Source organism: Cuculus canorus, chromosome 26 (genome assembly GCF_017976375.1).
Source record: "Cuculus canorus isolate bCucCan1 chromosome 26, bCucCan1.pri, whole genome shotgun sequence".
NCBI classification, from domain to species: Eukaryota; Metazoa; Chordata; class Aves; order Cuculiformes; family Cuculidae; genus Cuculus; species Cuculus canorus.
Genome location: NC_071426.1, coordinates 5898575 through 5919096, shown reverse-complemented (window position 1 = coordinate 5919096; position 20522 = coordinate 5898575). Strand labels below are relative to the sequence as shown.

Genomic DNA, 20522 nt, shown 5'->3' with positions numbered 1-20522 from the left:
TGGGCAGGGCTGGCCGTACGGGCAGTGCTCTGTGTTCCCTGGGGAAACACCCGCACAGGAACAGAGCCATGCAGCTCTGCCCATGGGCACTGAAGTTCAAGACCACAAGGACAGTTGTACCCTCCTGCTTCACCCAACAGCCCTTCCAAGCCTGAACTCCTTTTCAGCTACAAACCCAAGATTTGCTCATTTGAACCAAAACTAGATAAATATATTATTTTTTTAAAAACCAACAAAACACAACTGCAAACATTTAACAAGAAAGGAGGAAAAGTTACAGTGAAACGAGGCAGATACAGTGAAATTATTGTCTTCACTCAGGCAGCCCAGGAATTTCCTCAAAGAGGCTTCTCCATTTCCAGTCCCTTTCTGTTTGCCCAGCTGTCTATGCGTCCTCCAGGCTCCCTAACAAACCTTTGTCAACTAGGTGTGCTTTGAGTGTGTTGAAGATGTGGAGCTGCTGGTCCGGCCGCAGGGTTAAGAACTGCTGGATCAGTTTGCTTGGGTTGGGGCCTCTGAAACAGAAAAGTGAGATCATCAGCGAGTCACATCGCTGAGCCTTTAATGGTGTGGAAACAGAACTGCAATTTCATCAAAATAATGGGCTTAAAGGAACGGCCACACTGCTCCTTCCTTGGCTGGTTCTACCCAGGCAGCTCCACTCCAGAGATGTGGAAATGGATTCAAAAGGCACCGATGCCGAACTGTAAACAAGCTAAAAACCCCACCCCACATTCAATCTGGTTCAAAAGGTTTGTGCATCTTCCCTTGCCAGCAGATGCTCCCCCTCACAAATCAAAGCAGCCATGTACAGACAGTTCCCCAGCTCCTTCAGTCCATCTTTTGTGCAACTGCAGGCTTGGCTACAGAACGCTCATTAATGCTTCAAAATCAGATTTTTCTGCTCATTCAGCTCTGGAAACCCTGCCTGAGAGTCACGGGGATGCAAAAGGGGCACAGAGGAGTTTCGAAGGGACTAGAATACCAGACATGGGGGGTGTTTCCAGCTCTGCACTACTCTGCTGAAAGATACTTCTCTTCTTCCAGGCTCTATTTCCTCCCTTTCTTTATCTGGTATTTTCAGACATTAATCTCAAGGGAACACAAACTATCTCTTGGCACGAGCCTGTGCATCACCTGAGTTTGACAGGGCCCCCACCCTCCAGTGCAAAGCAACAGATACCTGATAAAGCTTGCGATGTACACATTAACGAAGGTAGCCATCAGGTACTGGCAGTCAAAGCGGTCCATGATACCTCCATGCCCTGGGATTGTGTTGGCAAAGTCCTGTGTGAGGCAGAAGGGATTGGATTTAGCATCTCAGTTAGAGCCCATTACCTCTGCTTGCTTATGCACCTCATGCAGGACACTCACACCCCTGATCTAAGTCTCCCTAGAAGGCACAAGGCAGACTAAGAAGACATTCTGCTTCATCTCTCCCTGGTTTTAAAAGTTTCTCCTTCATGAAGACTCCTGGTGCCTGAGGGACATCCAGGCTGCACTCGGATCTGTCACTCAAAGGCCAATGAAGGTGAATGTTTCTCTCATGCAACCCTGTCTTGCCTTTGAAGGCATCGTAACCCAACACAGACTCTTTGTACATAAAACCAGCCTGCAGGACATCAAGGGCTGCAAAACTGCCCAGCCGGATCTTTCCTGCTCTACCTCAGGATCTGCATCAAACCGGGGTTTAAAATATCACAAGTGAGGTGGGAAGGGTTCTCCCCATTCCGTGAATAAAAATCAATCCTGATCCAGCTTTTTACCTGGGACCGAACAAACCTCCTCTCCCTTCCTAGTGCTCACAGCCTACCACTCCCTGGGGCACAGCGAATGTTCAGAGGGGTATCAGCTATTTAGTCTTTCCTTTCTAAGTGTCAATTGCTTCGACCATCCTCACCTTGATTTTGAAGGCCCTCTTAAATCCGCTAGCAAAGAAGCCTCCGAACGGCCCAATGAGGGAGGCGAAAGTAGACAGTGCGATACTGTGGATTTGGAAGGGGTACATCCGGACTGTCTTCTGCAGGAAGAAAAACACATCAGAGAAGGACTTTCTATGAGAACAGCCCTGCCCAGCACTTGTCCCTCATTCTTGTGCTCTCCAGGCTTTAGATAAGTTGGTTTTCTAGTGGGTTCCTATCCCACCAGACATGGGGCAGTTTTCTGAGTCTTCAGCCAACACATAGCTAAATTCCCCCTTTTGACAGAGGTACCATCCCGTCATCCCTTGTCGTCTTCCTTCAAAGACCACAAAAGTAAAGCCCCAATCTCGTTTCTTGACATTCCTGCCCCAACGAATAAGATCCAGGAAACAGCGAAAGCCCTACCCAACCCAGCACGGACTGCAGCACCAAGGGGATGTTGTACTCCTGCAGCTGGAACAGCTCGGACGGCTCACAGTCCACGGTGAAGCTGTTGGTGTCGTTGTTGAACTCTACTGGGCAGGTGAAGCACCGGTACCCAGACATCACATAAGACAGCTTGGAGAATAGAGAAAAAGAGATGCAGCAAGAGAAAACAGGGTTAATATTTCCCTGAGCAATGGGGCAGAGCTGACCTCAAGGGAAAAGGCCACTTGGGGAGACAGGCAAGGAGGCAGCCCTACTCTCGGCTTCATTCAGAATATGACTCTCCAGAGAAGCAGGAATTGGCTAAAGGCAGAGGGAGCATTTTTGCTTAGTAGTGCACCTGATACAAGTAGTTACTATTACAAAAAGTGGAATAATTTTTATTTAAGCTAAAGTAGAGTTCAGTTCATATAAGTAATTGTGTTCTTTGAAAATTAGAGACAATGTCCCTCTGATAACATGTTTTCTTTTAAAATGGTGGTTTTTTCCAGACGCTGTTCATTCTTTGGAGATTATAACACTTAGGGTGAAGTATGATTTGTGCTGAACAGATGTGTCTTCTTCTGTAATCACCTCTGTTTGGCGTTTTCTTATCTCAAATCCAAGGTCAGGCAGAGAGCTGGAGCCAGCTCCAAATGACCCAGAGTTTTGACTATTGCAAAGTTTCATAACAACATTAAAATTAGAGCTAAGATATAGACCTATTTCCACTTACATGTCCATGTAAGTGGGAAATATGTTCGTAACCAGCTTTTTTCTCGTTGCACACGATTGATGGAGATCACTTCTGCACACTGCCTGGGCTGATAAAGGGTGCTCGCTTTCTAAAATTCCAGAACGAGTCTTAGAGAGTTTTATTTGCTGGTATTTTTGGTATCACATCTGTTCAGCAAGCGGTGATCAGAGCCCCATGCCAACAGGCTGAGCCTGGCTACACCCCTTGGCTGAGCGGACGGAAACAAGCAGACACAGAGATCGTCATCAAAGCAGATACAAATATCCCAAGAGCACTGGATTTCCCACACAGTCCTTGAACCGATGTACAGCATTCATCCAGCAGCAGCAGAGAGAAAATGTCAAGGCTCGTTATTGGAATTAACGTGCTGTAGGGTCTAATGGACTAAAAACTTCCTCCAGCCCCCTGCTCCACCTGCAGGATCTGCCCCCAGCACAAAGCACAGCCGTGGACCAGTTCAGATCCTGGTCAGGAAGAACGGGAAGGCTCTGACTAGAGCTGCAAGAGCTTCAAATTTGTAGGCACTTCTTTAGACAAATCCCTGTCATTCTATGAAGGGAAAAAAAGCAATGGAGTTCGCACCACAACCGCCACTTACCAGCAATCCAAACAAAACAGTGGCAAAGAATCCTCCAATAAACCCCTCCCAGGTCTTCTTTGGGGAGAGCTGCCAGAGTGAGAGAGAAAGAGAGAATTACAACCTGTACATCCCCATGCCACGCCACACACCTGTGCAGCCTTTCTGCGCTCATCAATTGCTAAGGCAAATACAAATTGGTGCCAACAAAGTGAGCGTCTGCTCAGAACCTGACACCAGCACCTTGGGCTGAAACAGTTGATTTCACTTAACAACCGTGATGACTGAGACACACACCACATTTCACGTGGAGCCTTGCTTCAGGCCCACAGAAAGCTGACCAAGTGGAGCTGAGGGAACACAAGGACTAAGAGCCAAAGAAGCCAAAATGACCATTTTGTCCACCAAAGTGTTACAAACCTTGATGAGTGGAGTGCGGCCGAAGAAGAACCCAAACATGTATGCCATGATGTCATTGCAGATCACACAGGAAATCGGGACAATGAACCTGCATAGGAGAAGCATCCAAGCATTGGTAAGTGCCAAGAGCAGACAACTCCATGACTTAAATAAAAGAGCAGCTGCTTCATAAGGTGCTCAGCAGTGTCATCACACCCACTCCTCTAGTGCAATTCAAGGAGCAACCACTGGAAGCTCCCATGGAAATCTGTGGTCCTTCTGGTGCTCTGCACTCAGTAGCAGGTCCTGTGCCCAGAAAGGCCTGTTCCAAGCCCACTTTCTTCAGCCACACAGACATGCAGCCAGACAGCTGTCCCCTTGCCCCCAAAAGAGGCTGCACATGAGCTCTGGGCAGCTCCCAGAGTACTCGGGGCTGGTTGTGGTTTCAGAAGACACCTTAGAGCAACCTTAGAGCAGCCAAAATTAATTCCTGGCAGTGCTGGGTTTGGGAAGAAGCACTAGATTATACAGATGAAGAGAAAGCACCTGCCCAGGCCTGACACTGCCTGAAAGGTCCCTGCACCCCATAGCAATTTGCAGATGCTTCCTTACAGCAGCTCTCTATGCTGCTCAAGGAGTATAAAGCAAGTCCTAAGCTGCTGAGGCCTTTTGCTTTTCCACTCCCAACAGTCTGGCTCCTCACAGAAAGCACCTTCTCCTTGGCCATTTGTGTTTTGAAAAGTACAGTTTTAACTCCACTCCTCTCCCACTGCAGAAACCAAAGCAACTCAGAAGACAGCGCAACTCACCAGATCATTCCTTCAAACAGGTTGTGAATGATGAGGTGCGACTGGGTAACGATAATTAGCAGCGTCACGTGGGTCCATCCAAACTGGAAGAGAAGACAGCGTGCAGTCCAGCCTGCCTAGAAACACTGCCCACACACATCGCTGGTAGAGATCAGACGCTGTTAGCTACCTCTCGGACAGAGAACAGCTCATGCACGCGTGCATTTCTAGCATGCACCTTCCCCACAACAAACACCGAGAGCCATAAAGAGTAGGGAACATCATCCACAGTAATGTGTGGGCATTCTTCAGCTCAAGCCCCACAATGGCCTTCACGAAGGACCCGCTGCTGGACCAAACGTTCTTTAGCCCGGCCCTGCCCCATACATTCTACTCAGCCTTCAAACTATAGAAGAGCAGAAGACTGATGGGTATCTAAGACGTTGCCCTGTGTGCTGAAAATATTGGAAAGCCAAAATGGCTGTGGTGACAGTCAAACACGAGCACTGCCTCACTGAAAGGAGGGACACAGTCAAGTAACCTTGGTGGCCATCAACCCTCAGGACAGAAGTCAAACAGCCTCGTGGCGCCCTTTTGGCTTGCTGGAAGGTTCTTAACAGCATCCACAAGTGCCGAGAGAAGGGAATACAGGTTTGCTGGGAAATACAGTCAGAGCCGCCCCCCCTAAAAACAGCGCCTGCTCACGGTAACTTTTCTCCCAGGCAGCATTGCAGTGCACAACCAGCACTGAAGCATCTAAGGACACATATTCCTCCACACAACATTCTCAAGCAGCCTACACTGTTCATTCTTCTGCCTCCAGCTGGGGGCAGCCGGGCCCTGCGTTTGACCTTACCATGTAGAACTGGAGGCGATAGTGTTTCTTCACCAGGCTCAGGACAAACATGCAGAAACCTGATGAGGGACAGAAGGAAAGGAAATGGTGAGAACAGATCTTCAACAGGAAGAAATACTTTTTCCCCGTGACACTGTGCAGCTCCCTAGGTTCTTTATTTGATGAAAGCAGCCATGTGGAGAGGGAAAATGCACCACTTTGAAAGTCACAGAACAGCTCTGCCTCCCAGTAGCATTTGGACACGGGAACATTCCAGCCCAGCTGTCCCATACAGATCAGGAAGTTTTCTTCTGCAGAGCCTCACGTAAGAGATCTGCCATCACTGTGCTAACGGTGCAGGCAATTCCAGCATCACTGAAGAGGAGAGACAACTCGCTACAGATACTGCATCGGACACAATACTCCGGAGCAGTTCAAGATTTCTTCCGTCCAGCCCAGACAAGATTAACCAACAGAAGATGTGGTCTCTACCTGTTAAGTACAGGGCAAAAGAGATGAAGCGGTGATATTTGCTGAGAATTCTCAGGGGCTCCTCTCTCTGAACCAGGGTGAAGAAATAATCTGTCACCGTCTCACCCATAGAAAAAGTAGTTTACACAAAGCAGGAAGTACCTGTCAAGGATACAGATCCTCGTTAGCAGGAACCCTAAAGGTTCTGGAGAAACACAGACAGGGACCAAACCCCTGAGGTCATTACATTGTTGCAGTCGCTGCAACAGGCTCTGCAGCTGACAGCCAGAGCTTTATTCCCCCCAGTTTAGAAGTGTCCCTGTCATTTAAGCCAGTGGCTGCATCGCCTCAGCTCCACTGTGTGATGGATCACACCATCCCGGGTCAGGTTTGGCGTTCTGATGCACAAGGACTTTCTCCTTGAGGTGGCACTCACTCTTCCCACTCACCCAGCCCCATCCGTCTCTCAGTTGTGACACCCACCAATGCTGCCCCCCAACACATCAGGGGATTCAAATCTCTGCGCTTCCTTAATAACAGGACAAAGTTTCTCAGTAGGGGCTCTTTTGAAACATTGATCTGTCACGATTTATGGGGGCTTTGCCTTCCCATGAGCTGCTCACACAGGACATGGGTCAGCACAGAGCAGGCCTAGGGGTTCTGGTTTGGCAGTCACCAGCTGATCCCCTCATTCCCATTTCACGCAACCTGGGGAGGGGACCAGCTCCCTCACCCACCAGCTGAGCGTCCGGAACCAGGGCAGGTCATACGAGTGGTACACGTTATAGCCGATGGTGATGATCTCGTGGAAACATTTGATCTGGACACACATCACCTGCACAAAAAGACATCCAGAAGCAGTGGCACACGTTGGTTAAACATCCTTTTCCTCATGGAAATGAAAAACATGCATGTGCAGAGCAACAGACACTTTAGCAGACGCTTATCAGTCTGGCAGGGGTCTCCTGATCCAACTGGGGAAGCTCACTGTGTGGTTTTCCCCTCCCCTTTCCTCCACAGAAGGTTTCTAACAACCCCTTGGACTGGTTTCAGTTGCAGCCAAATGCTAACCCAGTGCAGGAGCACAGAGATGCCTTCCACGTCTCCTCCATGGAGACAGATGGCAAGCTGCATAAGGACCTCCAAAATGGTAGGCTCTGAGCTTCCCACCCCAACAATGGTCCCAGAAAACCTTCCCCACTACCACCACGAACATCAAGGCACCTCTTTGGTGCACTTACAATTGTCATTAAGACCATGGGTCCCAAGTAGATGATGATGAAGAAGAAGGTGATCATCGCCAGCGTGAGGATGCCTCTTACCCACCAGTTCTTCCATCTAGGCCACAGAGAAGGGAAGACTTTAGAAAAAGACAAAACAAAGCAAGGAAGCAGAACAGCACTTCAGGAAGGAAACTGAGGCTTGGAAACTCCAAGTCTCCTTCCAGAGCTGCAGAGGGACCTTGAGCCACTGAAGAAGGCCTGTTTGCAGCAGCTGCAAGGCTGAAGTTCAGGTCAGCCTTCCCTGCTTCAAACCTTGCTCAGTGCAGAGCATCTTCAAGGGCATTGATGTGGGCCAGGAGAGTGTCTGATCCTGTTGCACTACAGGTTTCCCACACTTTGGACACGCTGCATGACATGGTCAAATAAAATGGGGACTGTTACATCTCTCTGCACACCTTTTCCTGAGGAGAATTGGGCCCTGGTGTGTGGTACCCTCACTGCTCTCCAACAGACCCTGCCTCGAGCCTCTCCCATCCTCACCCAGGAGAGATGCTGTCACCCATGATAGAAATAAGATGCTTTTCCCCAAAGCAGTCTGCAGGAACACTCTCGCTTTGTTCTTAATTCTTGTTCTTATCGGCCTGCTTTCCTCATGCATTCCTGCAGAAGTCAGTCATACTGGTGGTCAAAAACCGCTGCCATCAAGGTCTTTGCAGAGAGCACTGTCAAAGCTAAATGCAACAGCCTTCTGCCCAACCCAGGCCTCTGTTGCCCTGCACAGACCGAGCGCGCAGCGAGGCAGCCCTCCCGCAGTGCTGCTCTGCCCAGCGCAGCTCTGGTCCCTGCGCTCTGCTCGCCCTGACAGCATCACCAGCTGCTTTTGTACCTCTGGCACCTTCCTGCATGAACCCCAGGGCCAGGCAGCAGCGCTTCCGAGAGCAGCTGATTGAGTTTCCAGCAGCCACAGCCACACTGCTGGAGCCAGGAAAGCCCCAGTGAAGGTGCAGGGGCCTGGGCCACAGAGGGGAACGATGCTCAGTGAGTGCTACCTTGAGGACAGGTTGGAGAGAGCTCTGTTCAGGACCTCTGGAGTGTCATCTGATGTCGCCACAGGGGGTGATCCTCCAAATTCTGATTTGCTTTCGCTGTCTGATGCTGTCTCTCCATCCAGCTTGTTCTCAGACTCCAACTCCTGCAAGTTAAAGAGGAACAAGGAGCTTTGCTAGACACAACGCTGGCGCTCTTGGAAGGAGCTCAGAGCAGCTGCTGGATGTCACACCAATCACCACTCTGCTGCTGCAGCCATGACAGAAAAAGAAGAAAATATCTGAGCATTCCGTGGGGTTACACCCATGAGAAACAACAGCAAGAGGTTTGAGTGACACACAGGATGGGGGTTACTCTCCATCAGTCTCTGCAGCAGCCACAGAAACGGATCTGTTCCCTCTGAGCACTTAACAACACCTCGCAGGAGATTAATAAGGATCTCCAAGTGCCGCAAGTGATGAAGGGACACACGCTTGTTAGCAGGAATATTTAGGAGGTCTTCCAAGCCTTGGGCAGATCTCCAAGGACGCAACGCTGCCCAAATTAGACAGAAAGGCCTCCAAGTAGACAGGCTCAAGGCTTCCAGACCAACTTTTCAAGCCCTGACTTTACATGTGAGCAGCTAAAATAACAACAAGCCCTTACTCAGCTCGCTGAAGAGGAAAAGCGTGGCTTATCGCTCAAGCCCAGCCATCGTCTCTGACCACAGCAGAAATCTGATATATGGAAAGACACATGCCTTCCCCGCCCCTTGTACTGCTCCAACTCCACACTCAGAGCAAAGTGGGTGAATAAATACAGGCAAGGTGGGAGGTTACTGAAGGCTCTGTCATAGGCCAGCAGTGGAAAAAGGCAGTGCCATGCCCTCTCCCCAGACACAATTTTCCTCCAGTTCAGCTCCTGAACAGATGACAAATCCAAACTGCTTCCTCCTACTTCAGCCCTTGAAGATCAAGCCAGGAGAGACTTGCAGCAAGTGACTCCAGGAATCATGACTTGCCTCCTTGCCCAGCCACCGGGCTGTCCTCTCTCCCTTACCTTTCCAGGGACCCTTCTGCCTTTTTTTGGTTGTTTTTGAGGTTCTTCCTCAAATCGAAGCTATTTTGCCATGGGCTGACCCTTACGTGCATCTGATCTCACCTGCACCATCCATGTCTTTGAGGCAGGAACTAACACAGCACAGCCCTGGGGCCTGAAAGCTTCATTCTTGCACCACAGCTCATTGAACCAGATGCTGCCCAGACAAATGGAAACACAGCCCCATTCCCTTTTGGCGATCCCTATACTTTCCCACTGGTGCTCCTGCACTGGGAGTTCGCTGTTTCCAGCAGTATTTATTCCATATTCTCTTACCACACCTTTCCCTCACCGATCTTTCCAGTTAATTCATCTCTGCCTCTCTCCTCCCAGGCAGGAGGGCAGAGTGTTAGTGCAAATGTGGGCTGTGATGCTGGAAATCTGCATGGAGCAGAGCCAGGAAACAATTAAAACCCCATTGATAAGAGCAGAGCCATCTCTCTCTCCATTTTCCCTGGAATCTGGCTTTATTTTCTCATTTCTCTTACAGTGCAAGCATTAAGTCTCTTCAAACACAGCGAGATGCAGCAGCATTTCCCAGTTTTTGGTACCAACATGGACCTGGAGAGCTCTTTTTTGTGCAAATCTGCCTGTCCAAGCCCCTTTGGAGAACGAGTCTTACAAGGAGCGGCTGAGGGACCTGGGGTTGTTTAGCCTGGAGAAAAGAAGGCTGAGAGGAGACCTTATCATTGTCTACAACTGGAAGGAGGTTGTAGCGAGGTGGGTGTTGGTCTCTTCTACCAAGTGACAGGCTGTAGGATGAGAGGGAATGGTCTCAAGTTGCACCAAGGAAGGTATAGATTGGATATTAGGGAACATTTCTTCACCAAAAGGGTACTCAGGCACTGGAACAGCTTCCTAGGGAGGGGGCTGAATCACCATCCCTGGAGGGATTTAAAAGACAAGGCAGACGAGGTGCTCAGGGACCTGGTTTAGTAGCTAAACAGGTATGGCTGGATTTGATGAACTTTTTTCCATCCAAGTGATTCTATGATTCTGTGATTCTTCCATTTATCATCTCAATATTGAAGGCTTCTTAAAGAATCAAGAGAATAAGTAATGCTGGTGTAAAATCAAGATGGCAACATCCATTTATCCTGTCTCATTCACTTCAACACAAGTCACAATGAGCAGAAACAGTAAAACTGAGCAACCCCGGCGAGGGCCGTTTGTCCTGGCTGCTGAACCAGAGCAGACTGAGTGAAAAAAACAGACAGCTCCTTGCTCATTATTATTTGTGAAATCAGTGATCTAAGCAACATTTTTGAACAAATATTTTATTGCCCTAAAGAAAGGTACACAAAAAATAAGCTGTCTTAGCTTTCTTTAAACACCTTAACACCTGCGAGCCTGTGGTGACACACGGGTGCTCCCATGGGAAACAGCTTTCTGGCAGCGGAAGCTGTGAGCACTTGGAATTTTGCCCAAGGATCCATGACATGATCCCAGTTGTCATAGAAACAAGTCAGCTATCTCCCTGCCAAAAATCTTCTGCCCAATGCAGAGATACAAGAATGCACCGATAGCTCCTCAGTGCAGGGAGATTAAATTAGTCCAAGAAACCCCATTATTTGTGTACCTTTCTTGAAGCAAAGGCACTGGTTTATTTAGAGCTCCTGCTGGATTTTACCAAAAGCAGTGAAGTAAATGCTGATACAGAGCTGCTACAGAGAACACCACCACTGCTTTTTCAGGCAATAAAGCTGACAGCCAGAAAAACAGGGACTGGCTGTGCTGGAGCCTCTACTTTCTCCCTCTGAGAACATCTGTGGGATCGAGGCCCACCGCCTCAGGTATGAAAATCCCAATGGTTTTCAAAAGTGGTTTTACTTCCTATGTCTGGAAAACCGCCTGCTCCGGCCCCCTCTCCCCTTCTTCACTACTCGACCTGCACAGCACCTGCCTGCCTCTGACGGCTGCTGCAGCCAAGCCCACCTCAGACAGACCACGAGGCAAAAAGTGCATCCCGTTACTCCCTGGTTACCGGGCATTCTCTGGGAGAGGTTTGCCAGCTCAGAAGGTGGAACGAGGGAGATGTCTGGGGACCATGAACATGAGAAGGAAGAAGCAAACAAGAATCCAGGCTGGATTTGTACTAAGGCCCAAAAAAAGCACTGGCTCTTGCACAAAGCGGCTCACGTCCTGCTGCTGAGCTGGGGAAAGTGCTTGGACTTCTTGGGCTCTGAAGTCATCTGCAGGGCAATTCATTTCAAGTTTATCGTGTCTCTCCATCAAGATATCCCCTCCAGCTGGCATTGAGTGGTGCCCGCTCCATTTGTTGTCTAATAAAAACAAAGATCAGTTTTTTATTTACGTTTATATGGGACTCCCTTTCCCATCCCCAAAAACCACATTCCAGTTGAAAGCATGCACAGAAATGAGGGCTATGGCTAAAAATGGAGACCGTTAGCACATACCACCACAAAAAGCATAAATGTTTGTGTGGCTGTGATAACAAAAAAACTCCCATTGCCATCTCATATTCCTGAAGCCACTCCTTTGTTTTGAACACAAGCAAGCTCGGCTCGCCAGGACAACAAGAAACTGGTCTCAGCATCAGCAAATGATTCACGTGGTCCAGTATCCCTGTGACTCACTCAGCACGAGCTAATCCTCTGCCTGGCCCCCAGCGCAGCACCCACTCTGGCTCTGTTTATTCCAGGAAAGCAAGAAGGTATACACAGCAGGCTCCAAGCCCTTTTGAGAAGCTAATGTATACAAAAGAGCACAAAAATAAGCTGCTGGCTCTGGCATTCCCCCAGAATTTCCCACTGCTAAGAAAGGAACCTGCCTCCCCCGCTGAAGCACGTGATGGGGATGTTTTTGAAGACAGGCTTCAGTGCAAGGTTCTCCTGGATCTAACCGGCATCCCTCTGCAGGGACTTTGTTGTCCCTGCCGAGACAGAGAAACATGTACAGAAAGGAGAAGGCAAGGCTCTGAAGCACTTCTTGGAATCGCTGAGAGGCTGCCCCAGCACAGAGCTGTGTCTGCACAATCCTGCAGAGACATTTCAATCTCCTGCTCTTGATCAAGGAGTGCAGGGACAGGACAAGGGGAACGGTTTGACGCTGCAAGAGGGGAGATTGAGATGAGATCTTGGGAAGAAATGGTTTCCCATGAGGGTGGGGAGGCCCTGGCCCAGGCTGCCCAGGGAAGCTGTAGTTGCTCCCTCCCTGGAGGTGTTCCAGGCCAGGTTGGATGGGCCTTGAGCAGCCTGATCCAGTGGAAGATGTCCCTGCCAATGGTGACGGGGTGGAACTGGATGAGTTTTAAGGTCCCTTCCAACTCAAACCACTCTGTGATTCTATTGGGAAGACCTGTGAAAAACGAGAGAGAACGCACAGCTCTGCAGCAATGGGTGCACTGTACGCATCAGGAGGTCAGTGCACAAAAAGGCTGGTTTTGTCCTCCAAAATGAGAGATTGCACCACGCCAAGGCCGATGGTTTCTGACCCTCAACACCCCTGGAGTTATCCATCGTTCTTCCAAAACTTGATCATAAAACAATCTTACCAGTCTGTGTAACTTGCTGACTATAGAGCGGTACTGCAATCGCATTCCCGTTTCCCTGCCAGTCAATCCCACTGCCTTTATCTGAACTACTCAAGAAAAGGAGCCAGGCAGGATCGGCCCGGGATGTTTCAATGCTGGCGAACACACATTGGTCATCTTCTGAAGTCACATCTGCCATCCCAACTCTACTGCCTGTCTCATGGCTTGTTCTAGAGAGAAAGCTACCAATCTGTGCAGTCCGTTACAATCCTGGAAAACAGAAATTAGAGAAAACTCCAGTGAAGCCAATCACCAGGAGGGACACGTGCTAACACAGATCACATTTTGGGAGAAATAATAGAGCTATGGACAGTGATATTTTCTGTCCCAAAGCCCTGCAGATGTGTTCTGGCCAATACAAAGAAAAGTGGCAGTGTTCTTTTCTTTCAGGAAGGAAATATGGATTTCCTTGGAAGCACTGCATTGTCATGCAAGTCCTAAGGCTGTTCTCTCCAAGGGCAGCCTGCCACTGGGGCACATCCCTGCTCCTTAAAAGGAGGCAGGAGGATAAAAAGGTTTTCTTGCCATCTAATGTGCAGTATTCAGTTAATGGACAGGGAAAGTGCTCCTCAGCTTTTCTCCCTGCTGGGAAGAAACACAAACATCTCATCACAACCGCCCTCTTCCTAGCACCAAACATCTCTCCATCCACAAGAATCAGCCCCAGTGGATCGCTGCAGCTTCAGAAGTGTGAGCAGAGACAACATTTGCGTATAGAACAGCTCCTCCAAGCACTGAGCAAGAGCCCTGACTTCATCCTGCACTGAGGGGCAAAGACAGCATGGAAATCCATCAGGAACCACGGATGTGCCACAGCTCCCTCCTTCACCCTGCACTGCACTGACCTTGCAGTACAGAGCAATGAGACACAGCTGGGGGCGAGGGACAGACCACTGGAGCAGCAAGAGGAAACTCCGCAGGAAACCCAGCCACGTCCTGGGCTGCATCCAAGGTGGTGGGACCAGCAGGGCAAGGGAAGGGATTCTGCCACTCTGCTCCTCTCTGGTGGGACCCCACCTGGAGTCCAGCGTTCAGTTCTAGAGCCGTTGGCACAGGAAGAACATGGAGCGAGTCCAGAGGAGCCTGTCCACATATGGAAGGTTCTCCAGCCCTCAGATCATCTCCCTGATGATCCCAGGGCTTCAGCACCTCATACAAGGACAGGATGAGAGAGTTGAGGTTGTTCAGCCCGGAGAGGAGAAGGCTCCAGAGAGACCTTACAGCAGCCTTCCCATGTAGAAGGAGGCTACAAGAAAGCTGAGGAGGGGCTCTTGAGCACAGAGTACATGGATAGGATGAGGAGGAATGGTTTTAAGCTGAAAGTGGGCAGATTTACATAAGCTATTAGGCAGAATTCTACAGTATGAAGGTGGGGAGGCCCTGGCCCAGGTTGCCCAGAGCAGTGGTGGCTGCCCCACCCCTGTAGGTATTCAAGGCCAGGTTGGATGGCGCATGGAGCCCCTGATCCAGTGGGAAGTGCCCCTGCCCCTGCTTTGTGGTCCCTTCCAACCAAACCATGTAATGATTCCTTGATTCTAAGCTTCCCAGATCCATCACAACCCAGCGAGAACACTGCAGGAAACCAGTCAGCCCTGTCTGCCTGGAGGCAATGGCCACTTTTCCAGTACTGCCAAGAGACCTAAGCTTAGGGAATGCAGCCCTCCAGACCAGACAGAAATAAATCAACCAGTCATTAAATAAGGATGGGAAAGAGCAGCCAGCTCTGACCTGTCCAGAGGGCTGAGTAACGGGATAGCAATGTGCATTTGGTGGGATTTAACCTGAGCATGGACTCTTAATATTATGCACAAGTGCTGCACACAACTCCATGCAGAATAGGAAGGAAAGGACCTCCTCATAGCCCGAGGCGGAATTATCCTGCCCTGAGAGCATCCAAATCTTCCAAACTTCTCTAGCATCACCACCAATGAGCAAGAAAACAGGCACTCAAAGGAAAGCCCGTGCGTTCTGCAACACAAAGTAGCGCTCAAGTCAAACACCGTGCAAAGGAAAGGAGGAATAGCCTGCAGGCCTGTCATCAGCACCAGGGCAGGCCAGAAGCTGGCAAAGGTATTAAGTTCAACAGCCAGTTACAGTCAGTTCCATCAGAAATGCAATTGGTCCCATTCTTGTTGCCACCATTAGCAGTAACCGATAACAATGCGCTCCTGTGGGCAGGCACAGATAGAGCTGAGCACCAGCTGCAAGGAAGGCTGGAACATATCCTCACATGAGACCCGAGACTGCTGGCATGTATCAAAAGTAAATCGGGCTCACGCTCCAGCAAAAGCCAAGCAAACTGATGGTATTGAGCCTAAAACCATGTTTGGAGCTATTGAAAAAACAAGCCTGGTGGAGTGGGTCCTGGAAGCAGACTTGTACTCCTGCATCTCCTAATCATGGAAGGAGATGAAAAGAGGCATCACTGCAGTGGTTTGTTTGTCTTAGTTCTACAAGAACCCTCATCCTGTTATCACAAACTCCCACTATCAGAGCTGTCCTGTGACCTGGGCAGAAACAGGATTTGAAATTGCCTAAGCCTCCAGGAGTGCCTGCACTGTTTATTCCTTTATGCCCTGAGCCCTCTCCCGGGCCGAACACCAAAATCAGAGCTGCCGCACCCCTTCCAGCACACAGCAGGCAGCCACTTACATCTGCCCTTCGCCCTGCTGAGCAGACTAAGGGACAGTTACTTGGCAGCACCAGCATTCAAATATCCAGCACTTACATAGCTCAGCATCTTCAAAGCATTTTAGATCCCTAGGGAAGCCTTGCAAAATATCTGGAAGCACAAGAACTCACGAGGCTTGGGAGCCAGTCTTTCACTTTTTGTACCACATGATACAGATATTGCCACATAAAAAGCCACATTGCCAGTCTAGCGTGGGGCTGGGCAAACCACGAGTGCCCATCACTGACTCCTCTGTGAGCACGGAAACATTTGCCCCTTGCACACCCCACGCCTGCTCACAGCTTCGTACGGGCAAAGCAACACTTCTTGCAATCACCATTGCCCCTTCTCCCACAAGAACAGCGCACGCCCAGCAGCCACGGGTGCCATGAGGTGCCTAGCTGCACGGTGGGAGAATTCACCTGTGTGGGCCATTGCACAAACCCACCCGCCAGCACCTCAGCTGCGGGGACCGCGTCCCGCTGCTCCTGCAGCTGCACCTCTCCGAAAAGGACCACTGTTCTCCAGCAGGACACTGACTGCCAGTGACAGGGCAGGGGGAACAAAGCCTCCAGTGACGTGGTGTGATCTGCAGCCCAGATAAGCCTGCCTCAAAATAGACTGCCCTCCTCCCCTTCCGCCATGGGATGTCCGAGGCTCCCCCAGGGATTTCAGACAACCAGTGCAATGGCTGAGCAGAAGCAGGGTGGAGAGGGAAAACAAAGTTACATGAAGTACAAACCACTATTGAGAAACAAGCTTTAAACCATGAAACCAGCTGAAGCCTTCAGGAGCTCTGCACGCATCGTAGAACCGTTTCGTGTTGTACTTGTTCTGTTCTCTTTGGAAGCTGAGAGAAAATGTGATTTAATGGGACGCACACAACACAGGAGAGAAGGCATCACCCTCTGGTTTTAGATAACAAATGAATTTACAAAGCAAAGGAACGAAACTAGAGAGATCAAGGGGGAATAGGAGCTGTAAGGCAACAGGAAACTTGAACTGGTTACAACCACCTCATCTCAGATCTCCACACACCAACACCAACAGTTAACAGCATCTGCACCTCTGGCTGAGGAAACAGGTACCAAGCACAAAGAGCATCAGCACAGTTCCCCCAGGTTTGCAGAGATCACAGGGAGTTCATTGACCAGGGCAAACAGCTGCTGCCTCAGTCCCTGTGAGACCAAGATGGGGTGTTGCGCAACAGAAAATCGATCTTAAAATGTGCTGGCATGACAGCCTCAATGGAGGCAGCGCAGCTCCAGGCGTGAGCGCTGCCCTGGGCCAGCAGAGCTGAGACACTGTGCGAGGGCTGAGGGACCAGAAAGTGAAACCAGCCTCTCCTCCCACTATGACAACAGCAGGCACAAAATACAACTTACTGGGTCTAACCTTAAAACCAGTCCGGACTGTTTACATCTCACTTAACTCGGATCTGAATACTCCAAGAGCTCTTTCAGTAGGGTTTCTGCAGAATACAACATGAACTGCATTCGGTTTTGGAGCCCTCGTGGGCAGGGATCTGTGGAGCAGGTCCAGAGAAGGCCACCAAGATGATCCCAGGGCTGGAGAACAGCCTTGTGTGAGGGCAGGCTAAGAGAGTTGGGGTTATTCAGCCTGGAGAAGGCCCCAGAGAGACTTTAGAGCAGCCTTCCCATATGGAAAGAGGCTACAAGAAAAACTGGGGAGGGGCTATTGAGCATGGAGTGCAGGGATAGGATGAGGAGAATGGTTTTAAGCTGAAAGTGGGCAGATTTACATGAGAGATATAGGCAGAATTCTACACTATGAGTGTGGGGAGGCCCTGACCTAGGTTGCCCAGAGGAGTCGTGGCTGCCCTAGTCCCTGGAGGGTCTAAGGCCAGGTGGATGGGGGCCTTGTGCAGCCTGATCCAGTGGAAAGGTGTCCCTGCCCATGGCAGGGAGTTGGACCTGGATGGACTTTGTGGTAACTTCCAAACCCAAATCATTCCATGAGTCTACGATTCAATGATTTTCTTGGCAGGCTAACTGAATGACAAGCAGAACCAGGATATACCCTCAGGAGAGCAATACTGCAGGCAATGCACTGGGCAGGCTTCTACCTCCAATAAACAGGATGCGCACGAGCAATTTTGCTGGCATGTAGCTTTATACTGCTGTTATTCCCAAGCATTTCCCGAGCACTAAAACACAAAGACTCGACCCTCAGGGGAGGAAAGAAGAACCTGCCTCTGAGGTCTACTGCCCATGGGAAGTGTGACGCCACAGGGCTTTGCCAATGGCAGGGTCGCTGTTTACCAGGGATCCTCCCGCCAGGCTTAATTTTAAGGGGCTGGGGAAATCCTCGGCCTCCCGTAACTGCTCCCTCGTTGTCAGGAGACGCCGCATTCAGGACGTAAGGAAGCTGTTCTGCATTGTTCGGAAACACCTTTTCTGTTCCTTTTTTTCCTCCCTGAGAGTTCATCTGAGTTGCTACAGGTATGAGCAGCACAACAAAAACCTATCCTTCTCTCTGGTAAGGACACTTCAAGTCCTTGACTCAAGGAAACATTAGAGGAGCCCTTGTAGAAGGCTTGTTATGTGTAAAAAGCACACTTGCCTGGAGGATAACAATGATTGCACTCAAATAGCAGCCCTCTGACCTTCTTTAGGAATACAAGCAGCTAAAGCAAGATCGCAGCTTGGCCCAGGGAGTGTCTGCATAGGGTCAGGTAGTCCCAGTCCTTCCCAGCTGCTGAGGGACATCTTCCAACTCCCACAAAAGTTCTGGGATATAAACACCCCTGAAGATTTTTTCTGCCTGCGAAGTAAATTCCAACTGAGACAAACATACTTATCTCAAGGATAACGGCTTAGCCCTACACACAGCAACAACGGAATAGCAGCCATCTTACTGTTCTCTGATAGAAGCCAGCAAATCCGGTATATGACAGCTTCATGTGATCTACAAAAACAGCAGAAACTTCACATCTACATCACAGCAACCCATCCCAACAGTGCCTGCGCTTACTGTCCCAGTCACTAATCCCATGAGGACAATAAAGCTCCCTCAAAGCCAACCGCACAGCTCGTGGCAGGTGCTGAACTGACACTCACACCAGCATTAAAGGCAACATTTAAATTGCAAATGACGTTTTGCCTGATGATCCCACACCTCTCTGAACTGTGTGCTTCATGCGTTAGCAGAGGAAACATCCATTGTGATGCTACTAAAGACAAACGGACCAGTATCGGGGTGGCCCCGAGGTGTCCACACTGAGCACCAATGCTGCGAGGAACCACTTTCCCCTCTAGCTTTGGCTCCCTGTGACCCTACAAGTATCATTTACATTGTTTTTCTTGGCTGTTTATTCCTCTTGTTCCTCTCTGGGGAGGAGTACAGATGTCAGGGGTGACGACATGACTCATAGAGCAACGGCCACACTCGGAGCATCCATCAGGGCTTGGGGTTGCAATCCAGCAGGGTTGGGGTTTGGATCCAGCAGGGCTTGGGGTTGCAATCCAGCAAGGCTCAGGAATCCAGTAAGGGCCTGGGCTTGGAATCCAGTAGGGGTCTCAGGCTTGAAATCCGGTAGGGGCTCGGGCTTGGAACCCAAGAGGGCTCGGGCTTGGAGCAGAGGAGCCGGTGTCCTGGCTCGGGGCTCCTCGCAGAACAGCAGCCGCCAGCCCTCCCGCCCAGGACAGGGCCGGCACCGAGGATGCCAGCAGGGGCACCGGAGCCTCCCTGGGAAGCACGGTCCGCGCGCCCCCCCTCCGCCCTCCTCTCGGGACCCCCCCGACCAGGCGCCCCCCGCGGGGCCGGGGCTGCCGAACACCGGCAGAGGCAGCGGCCGCGGCCAGGAGAAGGAGAGAAGAGGGTCCCGCCGCCCCGCACGCACCTTGTCTGCAGGCTCGGGCCCCGGCGCCCGGCCCTAGCCGCTGCCGCACCTCGCCCATCACGCCGCGCTCCGCCGCCGCCGCCACCGCCAGGGGCCGCGCCAGGGCCCCCGCCGGCAAATGGGCGGTGCGAGGGGGGCGGTACGCGCGGGCCCGGCCCCGCCCGCGGGTACCCGGATGTACCCCCCGCCGCCATGACGGGCGGCCCTGCGGCCCCCCGCGGCCCGGTACAGGCCCCTGCTGAGCGGTTTGCCGCGGCGCGGGGGCGCCTGAGAAGGTGCTGGCCGCCGGTTGCCACTCGGGCTCGGAGTTCCTGCCAGGAACGGGCGTCTGAGGAGAGGCCCGGGCGGAGGGCGGGCGGTGGCAGCGGTCACAGAGCACAGCACCCTCCACGGCGAGCGCTGATTGGCTTCTGCCGAGCGAGGGGGCGGGCTAAGGGGAGGAGAGACGCCGCGATTGGCTGGAAGGAGACCGCGGAGGTGGCCGCGATTGGCCACGTCGCGCAGTGGGCGGGGCCGTCACAGCCCCCTCAGCCGGGCCACGCACGGCGTGGGGCTGGAAGCCATGGCTAACGCTGATTGGCTCCGGCCGAGCGAGGGGGCTGGGGCCAGGGGAGGACCGGTGCCTAATTGGGTGAAGAGAGCGCGGACGCGGCTGCGATTGCTGCGTCGAGCAATGGGCGGGGCCGTCACGGCCCCCTCAGCGAGGCTCTCTCCATACCGAGCGCTGATTAGCTCCCTACGAGCGAGGGACGGAACTTAGAAGGAGCAGTGTCTGATTGGATACAGGGCGCGCGGAGGCGGCCGCGATTGGCCGCGTCGCTCAGTCGGCAGAGGCGGGACGCTATAAAAGGCTCCGGCGGCCGCAGCCACAGAGGGGCCTCAGCCGGCCCTCGCGCGGCGATGAGCGGCTCCTGCCGAGAGAGGGGGCGGGACTT

At 51.3% G+C, this 20522-nt stretch overlaps 1 protein-coding gene across 1 annotated transcript; it reads right to left on the bottom strand.

Annotated features, from left to right (window-relative positions):
- Window positions 1-234: 234 nt before the first annotated feature.
- On the bottom strand, window positions 235-19742 carry CDS2 (CDP-diacylglycerol synthase 2). The gene is given in 14 exon segments (XM_054088859.1): window positions 235-515; window positions 1184-1287; window positions 1901-2020; window positions 2328-2480; window positions 3683-3751; window positions 4082-4169; window positions 4870-4952; window positions 5705-5763; window positions 6176-6281; window positions 6283-6316; window positions 6892-6989; window positions 7396-7492; window positions 8427-8569; window positions 19588-19742. Coding segments are annotated over 12 exon segments (1101 nt in total). The 5' UTR covers window positions 7453-7492; window positions 8427-8569; window positions 19588-19742; the 3' UTR covers window positions 235-385.
- Window positions 19743-20522: the final 780 nt, after the last annotated feature.